The sequence below is a fragment of the Budorcas taxicolor genome, chromosome 2 (assembly GCF_023091745.1).
Source record: "Budorcas taxicolor isolate Tak-1 chromosome 2, Takin1.1, whole genome shotgun sequence".
NCBI lineage: Eukaryota > Metazoa > Chordata > Mammalia > Artiodactyla > Bovidae > Budorcas > Budorcas taxicolor.
In genome coordinates this window covers 46066011-46081493 of record NC_068911.1, presented here as the reverse complement: position 1 = coordinate 46081493, position 15483 = coordinate 46066011, and the positions used below count along the sequence as shown (strand labels likewise).

Below are 15483 nucleotides of genomic sequence, written 5' to 3'. Positions count from 1 at the left end.
AGAAAGTGAAGAGGAACTAAAAAGCCTCTTGATGAAAGTAAAAGAGGAGAGTGAAAAACTTGGCTTAAAGCTCAACATTCAGAAAATGAAGATCACGGCATCCGGTCCCATCACTTCATGGGAAATAGATGGGGAAACAGTGGAAACAGTGTCAGACTTTATTTTTTGGGGCTCCAAAATCACTGCAGATGGTGACTGCAGCCATGAAATTAAAAGACACTTACTCCTTGGAAGAAAAGTTATGACCAACCTAGACAGCATATTCAAAAGCAGAGACATTGCTTTGCTGACTAAGGTCCGTCTAGTCAAGGCTATGGTTTTTCCTGTGGTCATGTATGGATGTGAGAGTTGGACTGTGAAGAAGGCTGAGCGCCAAAGAATTGGTGCTTTTGAACTGTGGTGTTGGAGAAGACTCTCGAGAGTCCCTTGGACTGCGAGGAGATCCAATCAGTCCATTCTGAAAGAGATCAGCCCTGGGATTACTTTGGAAGGAATGATGCTAAAGCTGAAACTCCAGTACTTTGGCCACCTCATGCGAAGAGTTGATTCATTGGAAAAGACTCTGATGCTGGGGGGAATTGAGGGCAGGAGTAGAAGGGGCCGACAGAGGATGAGATGGCTGGATGGCATCACTGACTTGATGGACGCTAGTCTGAGTGAACTCTGGGAGCTGGTGATGGACAGGGAGGCCTGGTGTGCTGCGATTCATGGGGTCGCAAAGAGTCGGACACTACTGAGCGACGGAACTGAACTGATCTATATCTATATCTATATCTATCTATCTATCTATCTATCTATCTATCTATGTGATTTGTCTCCTCAGGCAAGAATTTGTGGGTGTGTGAATCCTCAGTCACGTCTGATTCTTTGCAACCTCATGGATGTAGCCCACTGGGCTCCTTTGTCCGTGAAGCTCTCCAGGCAAAAATACTGGAGTATGTTGCCATTTCCTACTTGAGAGGATCTTCCTGACCTAGGGAATGAATCTGCATCTCCTCTGTCTCCTGCATTGCAGGTGGATACTTTACCCACAAACCATCAGGGAAGCCAAAATAAGCAAATGGAACCTCATCAAACTTAGAAGATTTTGCACAGTGAAGGAAACCAATAAAACTATGAATGGGAGAAAATGTTTCCAGATGATATGTCTGATAAGCAGTTTATATAAGAAATATAAACATCTCATATAACTCTGTATCAAAAAACTCCAAACCACCCAATTTAAAAAAGGGCAGAGGACCTGAATAACCATTTTCCCAAAGATGGCATATAGATGGCCAAAAGGAATGTGAAAATATGCTCAACACAGCTAATAGCTAGTGAAATGTAACTCAAAACCACAGTGACCTCCTACACTGTTGGTGGGATGTAAATTGGTACAGCCACTATGGAGACTAGTATGGCGATGCTGTAAAAAAACAAAACAAAACCAAAAACATAAAAACCAGTTCAGTTCAGTCATTTAGTCGTGTCCGACTCTTTGCGTCCCCATGGACTGCAGCACACCAGGCTTTCCTCTCCATCACCAACTCCAGGAGTTTACTCAAACTCATGCCCATTGAGTCGGTGATGCCATCAAACCATCTCATCCTCTGTCATCCCCTTCTCCTCCTACCTTTAAACATTCCCCAAATCTGGGTCTTTTCTAATGAGTCAGTTTTCACATCAGGTGGCCAAAGTATTGGAGTTTCAGCTTCAACATCCGTCCTTCCAATGAATATTCAGGACTGATTTCCTTTAGAATGGACTGGTTGGATTTCCTTGCAGTCCAGGGAACTCTCAAGAGTCTTCTCCAACACCACAGTTCAAAAGCATCAATTATTTGGCGCTCAGCTTTCTATATAGTCCAACTCTCACATCCATGCATGAGTACTGCAAAAGCCATAGCCTTAACTAGATGGACCTTTGTTGGCAAAGTAATGTCTCTGCTTTTTAATATGCTATCTAGGTTCAGTTCAGTTCAGTCAGTTCAGTCGCTCAGTCGTGTCCGACTCTTTGCGACCCCATGAATCGCAGCATGCCAGGCCTCCCTGTCCATCACCTACTCCTGGAGTTCACCCAGACTCATGTCCATCGAGTCAGTGATGCCATCCAGCCATCTCATCCTCTGTTGTCCCCTTCTCCTCCTGCCCCCAATCTCTCCCAGCATCAGAGTCTTTTCCAATGAGTCAACTCTTCGCATGAGGTGGCCAAAGTACTGGAGTTTCAGCTTTAGCATCATTCCTTCCAAAGAACACCCAGGGCTGATCTCCTTCAGAATGGACTGGTTGGATCCCCTTACAGTCCAAGGGACTCTCAAGAGTCTTCTCCAACACCACAGTTCAAAAGCATCAATTCTTCGGTGCTCAGCCTTCTTCACAGTCCAACTCTCACATCCATACATGACCACAGGAAAAACCATAGCCTTGACTAGACGGACCTTAGTCAGCAAAGTAATGTCTCTGCTTTTCATAAATTTTCTTCCAAAGAGTAAGTGTCTTCTAATTTCATGGCTACAGTCACCAGCTGAAGTGATTTTGAAACTCAAAAAACCGAAGTCTGCCACTGTTTCCACTGTTTCTCCATCTATTTGCCATGAAGAGATGGGACCAGATGCCGTTATCTTAGTTATCTGAATGTTGAGCTTTAAGCCAACTTTTTCACTCTCCTCTTTCACTTTCATCAAGAGACTCTTTAGTTCTTCTTCACTTTCTGCCACAAGGGAAAATCTGCATATCTGAGGTTATTGATATTTCTCCTGGCAATCTTGATTCCAGCTTGGGCTTCATCCAGCCCAGCATTTCTCGTGATGTACTCTGCATATAAGTTAAATAATCAGGGTGACAATATACAGCCTTGATGTACTCCTTTTCCTATTTGGAACCAGGCTGTTGTTCCATGTCCAGTTCTAACTGTTGCTTCCTGATCTGCATACAGATTTCTCAAGAGGCAGGTCAGGTGGTCTGGTATTCCCATCTCTTTCAGAATTTTCCACAGTTTATTGTGATCCACACAGTCAAAGGCTTTGGCATAGTCAATAAAGCAGAAACAGATATTTTCCTGGAACTCTTTTGCTGTTTCTATGATCTAACATGTTGGCAATTTGCTCTCTGGTTCCTCTGCCTTTTCTAAATCCAGCTTGAACATCTGGAAGTTCATGGTTAACATATTGTTGAAGCCTGGCTTGGAGAATTTTGAGCATTACTTCACTAGCATGTGAGATGAGTGCAATTGTGTGGTAGTTTGAGCATTCTTTGGCATTGCCTTTCTTTGGGATTGGAATGAAAACTGACCTTTTCCAGTCCTGTGGCCACTGCTGAGTTTTCCAAATTTGCTGGCATCTTGAGTGGAGCACTTTCACAGCATCATCTTTTAGGATTTGAAATAGCTCAACTGGAATTCCATCACCTCCACTAGCTTTGTTCATAGTGATGCTTCCTAAGGCCCACTTGACTTTGTATTCCAGGATGTCTGGCTCTGGGTGAGTGATCACACCATTGTGGTTATATGGGTCCTGAAGATCTTTTTCGTACTGTTCTTCTGTGTATTCTTGACACCTCTTCTTAATATCCTCTGCTTCTGTTAGGTCCATACCATTTCTTTACTTTACTGAGCCGATCTTTGCATGAAATGTTCCCTTGGTATCTCTAAATTTCTTAAATTTAGTCTTTCCCAGTCTTTCCCATTCCATTGTTTTCCTTTATTTCTTTGCACTGATCACTGAAGAAGGCTTTTTTTTTAATCTCTCCTTGCTATTGTTTGGAACTTTGCATTCAGATGCTTATATCTTTCCTTTTCTCCTTTGCTTTTTGCTTCTCTTCTTTTCACAGCTATTTGTAAGGCCTCTACAGACAGACATTTTGCTGTTTTGCATTTCTTTTTCTTGGGATGGTCTTGCTCCCTGTCTCCTGTACAATGTCAGAAACCTCCATTCATAATTCATCAGGTACTCTATCAGATGTAGTCTCTTAAATCTATTTCTCACTTTCACTGTGTGGTCATACCTGAATGGTCTAGTGGTTTTCCCTACTTTTTCAATACAAGTCTGAATTTGGCAATAAGGAGTTCATGATCTGAGCCACAGTCAGCTCCCAGGCTTGTTTTTGCTGACTGTATAGATTTTCTCCATCTTTGGCTGCAAAGAATATAATCAACCTGATTTTGGTGTTGACCATCTGGTGATGTCCAGGTGTAGAGTCTTCTCTTGTCTTGTTGGAAGACAATGTTTTCTATGACCAGTTCGTTCTCTTGGCAAAACTCTATTAGCCTTTGCCCTGCTTCATTCTGTACTCCAAGGCCAAATTTGCCTGCTACTCCAGGTATCCCTTGACTTCCTACTTCTGCATTCCAGTGCCCTATAATGAAAAAGACATCTTTTTTGGGTGTTAGTTCTAAGAGGTCTTGTTGGTCTTCATAGAACCATTCAACTTCAGCTTCTTCAGCATTACTGGTCAGGACATAGACTTGGATTACCGTGATAGTGAATGGTTTGCCTTGAAAATAAACAGAGATCATTCTGTCCTTTTTGAGATTGCATGCAAGTAATGCATCTCAGACTCTCTTATTGACTATGATGGCTAGTCCATTTTTTCTAAGGGATTCTTGCTGACCAGAGTGGATATAACGGTCATCTGAGTTAAATTCATCCATTCCAGTCCATTTTGGTTCACTGATTCCTAAAATGTTGATGTTCACTCTTGCCATCTCCTGGTTGACCACTTCCAATTTGCCTTGATTCATGGACCTAACATTCCAAGTTGCTATGCAGTACTCCTCTTTACAGCATCAGACCTTGCTTCCATCACCAGTCACGTACACACTGAGTGTTGTTTTTGCTTTGGCTCCGTCTCTTCGTTTTTTGGGAGTTATTTCTCCACTGATCTCCAGTAGCATACTGGGCACCTACCGACCTGGGGAGTTCATCTTTCAGTGTTCTATCTTTTTGCTTTTTCATACTGTTCATGGGGTTCTCAAGGCAAGAATTCTGAGGTGGCTTGCCATTCCCTTCTTCAGTGGACCACATTTTGCCACATTTTGTCAGTATATGATCCAGCAATCCCACTCTTGGAGAAAATGATAATTCAAAACGATACATGCACCCCAATGTTTACTGAAGCACTGTTTACAACTGCCAGGACATGGAAGGAACCTAAATGTTCATTGGCTGAGAAACGGATAAAGAATATGTGGTACATATATACAATAGAATATTACTCAGCCATAAAAGAACTAAAAAATGCCATTTGCTTCAACATGGATGGACCTAGAGCTTGTCATACTGTGTGAAGTAAGTCAGACAAAGACAAGTATCATGATATTGCTTATACATAGAATCTAAAGAAATGGTATGAATGAGCCTATTTACAAAACAGAGGTTGAGTCAGAGATGAAGAAAACAAACTTGTGGTAATCAGGGGGAAGAAGAGAGAGGGATAAATGGGGAGACTGGGACTGACATATAAACACTACTATATATGGAATGGGCAAGAGAAATGGATTTGATCCCTAGCTCAGGAAAATCCCCTACAATATGAAATGGAAATCCGCTCCAGTATTCTTGCCTGGAAAATTCTATGGACATAGGAGCCTGGTTTGCTACAGTCCATGGGGGTCACAAAGAATCAGACATGACTGAGCATAAGCAAACACATATATAGAATAGAGAGGTAACAAGAACCTACGAATAGCACAGGGGACTCTATTGAATACACTGCAATGACCTACTTGGGAACAGAATCTAAAAAAGAGTGGATACATGTGTATATATAACTGACTCACTTGTCTGCACAGCATAAACACAACATTGTAAATCAACTATATTCCAATAAAATTTAATTAAAAAACCACAGTGAGCTATCCCCTCACATCTGTCAGAACGGCTGTTGTCAAAAAGACAACAAATAACAAATGTCGGTGGGGATGTGGAGAAAAGGCCACTGTAATACAGGTTTGGTGGCAATGTAACTTGGTACAGTCATTATGGAAAACCACACAGAAGTGAGAGAGTCAATTCCTAGGTAGGTTGATAAGATGTCCAGTTCAGTTCAGTTCAGTTCAGTTCAGTCACTCAGTCGTGTGTCTGACTCTTTGCGACCCCATGAATCGCAGCACACCAGGCCTCCCTGTCCATCACCAGCTCCCAGAGTTCACTCAGACTCGTGTCCATCGAGTCAGTGATGCCATCCAGCCATCTCATCCTCTGTCATCCCCTTCTTCTCCTGCCACCAATCCCTTCCAGCATCAAAGTCTTTTCCAATGAGTCAACTCTTCGCATGAGGTGGCCAAAGTACTGGAGTTTCAGCTTTAGCATCATTCCTCCCAAAGAACACCCAGGGCTGATCTCCTTCAGAATAGACTGGTTGGATCTCCTTGCAGTCCAAGGGAACTCAAGAGTCTTCTCCAACACCACAGTTCAAAAGCACCAATTCTTTGGCGCTCAGCCTTCTTCACAGTCCAACTCTCACATCCATACATGACCACAGGAAAAACCATAGCCTTGACTAGACGGACCTTAGTCAGCAAAGCAATGTCTCTGCTTTTGAATATGCTGTCTAGGTTGGTCATAACTTTTCTTCCAAGGAGTAAGTGTCTTTTAATTTCATGGCTGCAGTCACCATCTGCAGTGATTTTGGAGCCCCCAAAAATAAAGTCTGACACTGTCTCCACTGTTTCCCCATCTATTTCCCATGGGGTGATGGGACCGGATGTCATGATCTTCGTTTTCTGAATGTTGAGCTTTAAGCCAAGTTTTTCACTCTCCTCTTTTACTTTCATCAAGAGGCTTTTTAGCTCCTCTTCACTTTCTGCCATAAGGGTGGTGTCATCTGCATATCTGAGGTTATTGATATTTCTCCCGGCAAACTTGATTCCAGCTTATGTTTCTTCCAATCCAGCATTTCTCATGATGTACTCTGCATATAAGTTAAATAAGCAGGGTGACAATATACAGCCTTGACATACTCCTTTTCCTATTTGGAACCAGTCTGTTGTTCCATGTCCAGCTCTAACTGTTGCTTCCTGGCCTGCATACAGATTTCTCAAGAGGCAGGTTAGGTGGTCTGGTATTCCCATCTCTTTCAGAATTTTCCACAGTTTATTGTGATCCACACAGTCAAAGGCGTCCAGGGGTCCTCAAGGAGAGAGGGGTCTGGAATTCTCAAGGAGGAGGAAAGGACAAATGTTTGTTTTTCCTCTACATTCCTTAGGATTATATAACAATAATGTATCCTGCTTGAGCACAGTCTCTGGGAAAACCTTCTGGCTAATCCTGTTGTCTTAAAATGTAAATTATGGGGGTGGGTGTAAGTAAGGTCTTTACAACCTCCAGACATACTTTTTATTCACTGTAATAACTAATTAAAATTGTATAATTTAATTATTTAAATTAAAAGTATATCACTAATTAAAAGTATATAACTAATTAAAAGTATATAACTCCATTGCTAACACTAGTGAGGGGTTACTCTTTCTGTCCCCTTATGATGTCTGTGTCAGAAGCTTTCTCTATCCCTTTTATACTTTAATAAAACTCTATTGCACAAAAGCTCTGAGTGATCAAGCCTCGTCTCTGGCCCCAGATTGTGTTCTTCTCTTCCGGAGGCCAAGAATCCTGGCATCTTTTCATGGGTCAGCAACAACCTTTCAGAAGTTCCTTAAAAAATTAAAAATAAAACTACCCTATGATCCAGCAACTCCACTACTGGATATATATCTAAAGAAAACAAACAAAAAATAATCTAAAAAATATATGCACCCCAATGTTCATATCAGTACTGTTTAAAATTGGCAAGGTATGAAAGCAAACTGAGTGTTCATCAACAGATGAATAAAGAAGATGTGGCAAATATATATATTAGAATAACAGCCATAAAAAGAATGAAATTTTGCCATTTGCAACAATGGGGATGGGCCTGGAGGGTATTATGCTTAGTGGAATAAGTCAGGAAGAGAAAGATAGCTACTGTATATTTTCACTTAGATATGGAATCTAAAACAAAAAACTCAAAGATATAGAAAACACATCAGTGGTTAATAGTGGGGAGAGGATGAATGGAGGGGAAAGATAGGGAAAAAAGGGTTAAGAGGTACCAAAATACTATTTATAAAATAATAAGCAACAAAGATATGTTATACAGTACAGAGAAATATAGTCATTACTTTATAGTAAATAAATATGGAGTGTAATCTATAAAACCATTGAATCACTGTGTTGTACACTTGATGCTAACATAATATTGGACGTAAATCAATCGTACTTCAAAAAAAAAGTAGGTAGAGAAAACACAAGAGAATTATATTTTAATAGTGGGTAGCTCAGCTGGTAAATCCACTTGCAATGCAGGAGACCCTGGTTTGATTTCTGGGTTGGAAAGATTCTCTGGAGAAAGGATAGGCTACACACTCTAGTATTCATGGGCTACCCTCATGGTTAGATGGTAAAAAATCCACCTGCAATGCAGGAGACCTGGGTTCGATCCCTGGGTTGGGAAGATCTCCTGGAGAAGATCTTCGAGGAGGGCATGGCAACCCACTCCAGTATTCTCACCTGGAGAATCCCTATGGACAGAGGAGCCTGGTGGGCTACAGTCCATGGGGTCGCGAAGAGTTGGACATGACTGAGTAACTAAGCACACAGCACAGTGCAGATAGTAAATGAACCTCCGTGGAACTAAGATTACTAAAGGTCGTTGGAAGTGGTAAAATGTTGGTAACAGTAGACTGTGATAGGTTATGTATGTATGTAATGCTTTTAATGTAGTAGTGTTAGTTGCTCAGTTGTGTACAATTCTTTGCAGCCCCATGGACTGGAACCTGGCAGGCTCTTCTGTTCATGGAATTCTCCAGGCAAGGATACTGGAGGGGTGGTCATTTTCTTCTAGCAACCAGTATGAAAACTATACAGAACAAAATATTCAAAAATACTGCAAATAAATTATGATGGAATCCTAAAAACCGTTCATGTAACTTACAGAAAAGAATATTGGGAAACAGAAGAAAAAGAACACAAGTAATAAACTGGCAGACTTAAGCCCTAATATAATAATTATTTTACATGTTAACTGTCAAAATATACCATATAAAAACAAACATAAGAAGAATGGATAAAATAAAAAGATCCAACGATGCTGCCTATATGAAATTCAAATCAATGACAGGTTGGAAGTAAAAAGACATGAAAAAAGACATGTGTAAATATTAACCAAAAAAGAAGCGGTCATATTAATATAGTGTAGAATTCAGAGCAAAGAAAACCAATTTTACACAATCTATTTAAGAACACAGGAAAAGAGAATTACTTTCCAACTCATTTTGTGAGGTTCATATTATCCTGATACCCAAACTATGGGAAAATAGTACAAAAGTGAAAACTCCAGCTCAATATCTCTTATGAGCTTAGATATAGAAGATCTGGATGAAATATCAACAAATTAATATAAGATTTTATAAAAATTATACATTCTATATATACTACATGACTAAGTGGGATTTATTCCAAGTAGAGATGGCTGATTCAACATACCAAAAAATTACTATAATCTACCACATCAAGAGGTTAAAGATAAAAACATAAAATGATCACATCAGTAGACACAGAAAAAGCTTTTAAGAAAAGCTAACACATTCATGATTTAAAAAAAAAAAGTCTCCTCCCGAGCTGTAGCAGCAAACTAGGAATAGAGAGGAAATTTCTCAACAAAATTCTACAAAAGTTCTACAGCTAACATCATACTTAAGAGTGAAAAAATGGAAATTTATCCTATTACAACAGGGAACAAGGCAAGGATATCCTCTTTTCCCACTCTTACTCAACACAATATTGGAATTCCTAGCCACTGCAATAAGTCAATGGAAAAAAAAATCATACAAATTAGGAAATGAAAAATAAAATTGTCCCCACCCATAGAAGGTATTACTCTTTACATAGAAAATCCCAAGGAATTTTTTTAAAAAATTTCTGGAACCAATCAATGAATTCTTCAAGGTCACAGGCTATAGTACAAACACACAAAAGTCAGTAATGTTTTAATATACTAAGAATCAACTTGTGAAAAATAAAATTAAGAACACAATGCTGCTTACAACTCCCTAAGAAAATTAAATGCAAAGATATAAATTCTAAAAAATGTATAGGATCTATATCTTAATCTTATATATAGAAATTTCTAAATAATACACAAAGATACTCAGAGTTAATAAACAAAGTCAGCAAATCTGCATGTACAAGATCAATACACAAGTATCCACTGTATTTCTATACACTAGCAATGAACAAATCCCAAAGTGAAATTAAGAAAGCAATTCTATCTGCAATATCATAAAAAGAACAAAATACATAGGAAATATTTTAACCAAGGATGTGTAAGACTTGTACAGTGGAAATTATAAAACATTGTGAAAAGCAACTAAATAATACTTAAAAAATAAAACAACACCCTGTGTTCATAGATTTGCAAATTTGTTATATATATAAGAAGGTAATACTCTCCAGAGTCATCTACAGATTCAATTTAAACTTACCAAAATCTCAGTGGCCTTCATTTTTTTTCCCCCCAAGAAATGAAACAGCTGACCCTACGATTCATTTGGAATTGCAAGGGACAGCAAACAGGCAACACAATCTTAAAAAATGACAAAAAGGATTCACACACCCCAGCTTCAAAACTTAATAGAAAGTTATGGTAAATAGTGTGATACTGGCAAAAGGACAGGTACAAGGACCAATAGAATAGAACTGAGAGTCTGGGAATAAACCTATATGTCTAAGGTCATTTGATTTTTTACAAGAGTGTCAAGATCATTTTGGAGAAGGTAATGGCAACCCACTCCAGTACTCTTGCCTGGAAAATCCCATGGACGGGGGAGCCTGGTAGGCTGTGGTCCACAGGGTCTCTACGAGTCAGACACGACTGATCTACTTCACTTTCATTTTTCACTTTCACGCATTGGAGCAGGAAATGGCAACCCAGTCCAGTGTTCTTGCCTGGAGAATCCCAGGGACGGGGGAGCCTGGTGGGCTGCTGTCTATGGGGTTGCACAGAGTCGGACACGACTGAAGCGACTTAGCAGCAGTAGCAGCAAGATCATTTAATGAGGAAAAGAATAGTCTGTTCAACAAATGGTGCTAAGACAATAAGATATCCACATGGAAAAGTTTGAAGTTGAAATCTTACCTCACATAAACCACAAAAATTAATTCAAAATGAATACAAAACCTAAATATAAGAGCAAAAGCTATAAAAGCTCTTAAAAGAAAGTATAAAAATAAGCTTTCATGACCTTGGATTTGGCAATGGATTCTTAGGCATTACACTAAATTCACAAGCAACAAAAGACAAACTAGATAAACTGGATTACATCAGAATTAAATACTTTCATGCAACAGTAGACATTATCAAGAAAATGAAAGGTAATCTACAGATGGCAGAAAATACTTGTAAATCATTTATTTCATGGGGTCTAGTATCTGCATATGTAAAGAGCTCTGACAGTTGAACAACAAAGAAAAATAACATAGTTAAAAAATGGTCAAAGGACTTGAATAGACATTTCTCCAAAAAAAGACATACAAATGGCCAATAAATATATGAAAATATACTCAACATTAGTCACTAGGAAAATGCAAATCAAACCACAATTAGGTACCATGGTTTTAGAAAAGGCAGAGGAACCAGAGATCAAATTGCCAACTTCCACTGGATCATGGAAAAAGCAAGAGAGTTCCAGAAAAACATCTATTTCTGCTTTATTGACTAGGCCAAAGCTTTTGACTGTGTCGATCACAATACACTGTGGGAAATTCTGAAAGAGATGGGAATATCAAACCACCTGACCTGCCTCTAGAGAAATCTGTATGCAGATCAGGAAGCAACAGTTAGAACTGAACATGGAACAACAAACTGGTTACAAATAGGAAAAGGAGTACGTCAAGGCTGTATATTGTCACCCTGCTTATTTAACTTATATGTAGAGTACATCATGAGAAACGCTGGACTGGAAGAAACACAAGCTGGAATCAAGATTGCTGGGAGAAATATCAACAACCTCAGATACGCAGATGACACCACCCTTATGGCAGAAAGTGAAGAGGAGCTAAAAAGCCTCTTGATGAAAGTGAAAGTGGAGAGTGAAAAAATTGGCTTAAAGCTCAACATTCAGAAAACTAAGATCATGGCATCTGGTCCCATCACCCCATGGGAAATAGATGGGGAAACAGTGGAAACAGTGTCAGACTTTATTTTTGGGGGCTCCAAAATCACTGCAGATGGTGACTGCAGCCATGAAATCAAAAGATGTTTACTCCTTGGAAGAAAAGTTATGACCAACCTAGATAGCATATTCAAAAGCAGAGACATTACTTTGCCAACTAAGGTCTGTCTAGTCAAGGCTATGGTTTTTCCAGTGGTCATATATGGATGTGAGAGTTGAACTGTGAAGAAGGCTGAGCACCGAAGAATTGATGCTTTTGAACTGTGGTGTTGGAGAAGACTCTTGAGAGTCCCTTGGACTGCAAGGAGATCCAACCAATCCATTCTGAAGGAGATCAGCCCTGGGTTTTCTTTGGAAGGAATGAGGCTAAAACTGAAACTCCAGTACTTTGGCCACCTCATGCAAAGAGCTGACTCACTGGAAAAGACTCTGATGCTGGGAGGGATTGGGGGCAGGAGAAGAAGGGGACGACAGCGGATGAGATGGTTGGATGGCATCACTGACTTGATGGACGTGAGTCTGGGTGAACTCCAGGAGTTGGTGATGGACAGGGAGGCCTGGCATGCTGCGATTCATGGGGTCGCAAAGAGTTGGACACGACTGAGCGACTGAACTGAACTGAACAGATCCATTAGGATGGTATAATTTAAACAAAATAACACAACATGAAGCAACAAGTGTTAGGAAGAATGTAGAGAACTTGCAACCCTCTACACTGCTGATAGAAATATAAAATGGTGTGGAAAAGTCTGGCAGTTTCTCAGAAAGTTAATCATGGAATTACCACATGTCCCAACAATTCCACTCCTATGTATATATCCAAAAGAATAGGAAACCTGTATATAAGCAAAAGCTTATATACAGATGTTCCTGACAGCACTATTTAATGCCAATCAATGGAGGAGTGAATAACAAAAACAAACATATCCGCATGATGGAGCAAAGTGCTGCTGTATGCTACGACAGAAGAACTTCAAAAGGATTATGCTGAGTGAAAAAGTCAGGCACACAAGATGACATACTATAATTCCATTTGCATGAAATATTTATAGGTAATACGTAAATCCATAGGAATGAAAATCAGATTAGTGCTTGCCAGGGTCTAGGGAGGGGAAATTGGTTGTGACTGTTTAGTAGTTAGGAAGTTCTTTCTGAGATGATGAGAATGTCTTGGAACCAGATAAAGGTAAGTCCTGCAAAATCTTGTGAATCTACTAAATGCCACTGAATTGTACATTTTAATTTGGTTCATTTTATGTTATGTAAATTTCACCTCAATTTTTTAAAAAATGGATATCAGGGATGATGTGAGACTCAGGGATGTGCACTTCACAAATACTTGATAATAAAAAAAGACTGCTATTTTATAAAGGGAAAGAATAAGAAACAGAGTTAGGGATTGTGTAAAAGGTATGCTTTATAAACTATTAAGTCATTCTTAAATAGCTGACAATTTCATGGAAAAATTATAGTGTCACTTAGAGAAAAAATCTAATTCTCTTTATATGATTTTGTTTAACTGAGACTGTTGTATGAGAATGTCATGCACCTTTGCAAGTATCAGAATTAATGCTGTCTGGCATCTAACACAATGTTTGACACAGAGTGGGCCCCCACTGAATGGTCATTACTATGGGAGCGGCTTCAGGGCAGGCCTCCCTTTCTTCAGTTCTGCTCCATCACCTGCACAGGGGCGGACACTGCAGAGCAGGAAGGGGGAGCCACAGCCTCTGTGGCTCTCAGACACATCACTGCACAATGTCTGTCCTGCAGACTGTATAGGGCAGAGGTGCAAAGGGGGCAGGAAAGGCAAGCTGATGCATTGGAAGAGGAGGTACCAGGTCATGTCCGATGACTATGGCATGTGAGCAGCTTACTTGCACTCCATCTTTGTGTGCATGAGTCTTCCTTTCAAACTGGGCCTGCTTCTTCAACTTCCTCCTCTGCGTCTTCTCCAGCCACAGATCATCTAAACTGATGTGTGAGTGCTGAGGGATACTCCTGGGTTGTGAAGGAGTCTCCCGGGGGATGTCTTCTGCAGAAATGAAGGGAAGAATCCATGTCCCCACCTCAGCTGTAGAGAATGGCCCCGGAGCTGGCTCAGTGTGAAAAGCTTTCAGACCTTGGAAGCAACTGGGCTTTTTGCCTGGTTGTTCTTTCCACAGCATGTGATTCTAGAGAACAGAGAGGAGAACATATCAAGTGAGCACAGTGTTCTTTCTCTGTTCACTTTCTTTCTATGTTTTGGTTAATCCCCAAAATACAGATTCCAGTGAAGTACTTTGTTCACAGTAATTTTGGAAAATGTGAAGACTAGAAACAAAAGAAACCTTGTTTCTGTTGAAATGTTCTATTTTCAAGACTATTTCAAAGAATCAAGTCTTCCACCTTGATCAAAGAATTAGGTCTTGAAAGTAATTCATTAGAAATATTTTTTAAGGGTCAGTGGTTTGGGCAGAAAGCTCTTGCCTAAACAATGCCCCCTGAGAACAGAATTTGAATGGAGACATGCAGGCATCTGTTACTCCTTACTCAGCACAGACATTAACTAGACGTGTACACACTGCACCTTCCTTTGGCACCTATGCTGCCATACTTTGTCTGGGTTGTTGTCATTCACTCAGAAACCCTAACTGAATTTCAGAGTAACATTTGTCCACACTAACAGAATACTTTGGCTTCATGTTGCACAACCATCTCTCTGTGCTTTCAAATCAAAGGAGCAGAAACCTTTCTTCCCATGTGTTGAGTCTAATGACCACCATCCCCAGTCCCACTCTAGTGGACACCTCCTTCACATCCCCTCTTTGGAATGTCATCCCCAAGTGCTTTGTGTATACTATTTGGTGGAAACAAAGGTGAAATTTCTCTTAACTATTTCAAGAGGCTTTGTATACTCACAGATACACACAGACACAGACATACACATGGAGAAAGAAGGGGAAGGGGAGGCATAATTACTACAGAATGGCTTTGGTGTACAGCCTGGGAATTGGGACTTTTCAAAGCTTGGCAAGTGATTCTAATATGCATCCAAGGTAAAGAATCACTGTGTATTTTTGGTACCAATTTAAAAAGTGCTTTACTTAGTTCCCTCTCCTCAACTTCACTCTAGCTAGAAGCCACAGGCATATTATCCATATCCTGTAAATAAGGTAATAGAAACTCAGAAAACTTAAGTGATAATCCAAGTTCACACAACTTTGTGCGTCATTAGACAGTTAATCCTTGGACAACATGAGTTTGAACTGCATGGATCTACTTGTGGATTATTTTCAATAGTAAATACTACAGCAG

At 39.9% G+C, this 15483-nt stretch overlaps 1 protein-coding gene across 1 annotated transcript in view; it reads right to left on the bottom strand.

Moving 5' to 3' along the window:
* The window catches only part of ARHGEF4 (Rho guanine nucleotide exchange factor 4), a 348062-nt gene that overhangs the window by 137753 nt on the left and 194826 nt on the right, over positions 1 to 15483 (bottom strand). Inside the window, exon 5 of the mRNA XM_052652785.1 lies at positions 14064 to 14360. Within this exon, the coding sequence (XP_052508745.1) occupies positions 14064 to 14360 (297 nt within the window). The remainder of the gene's footprint in view (positions 1 to 14063; positions 14361 to 15483) is intronic.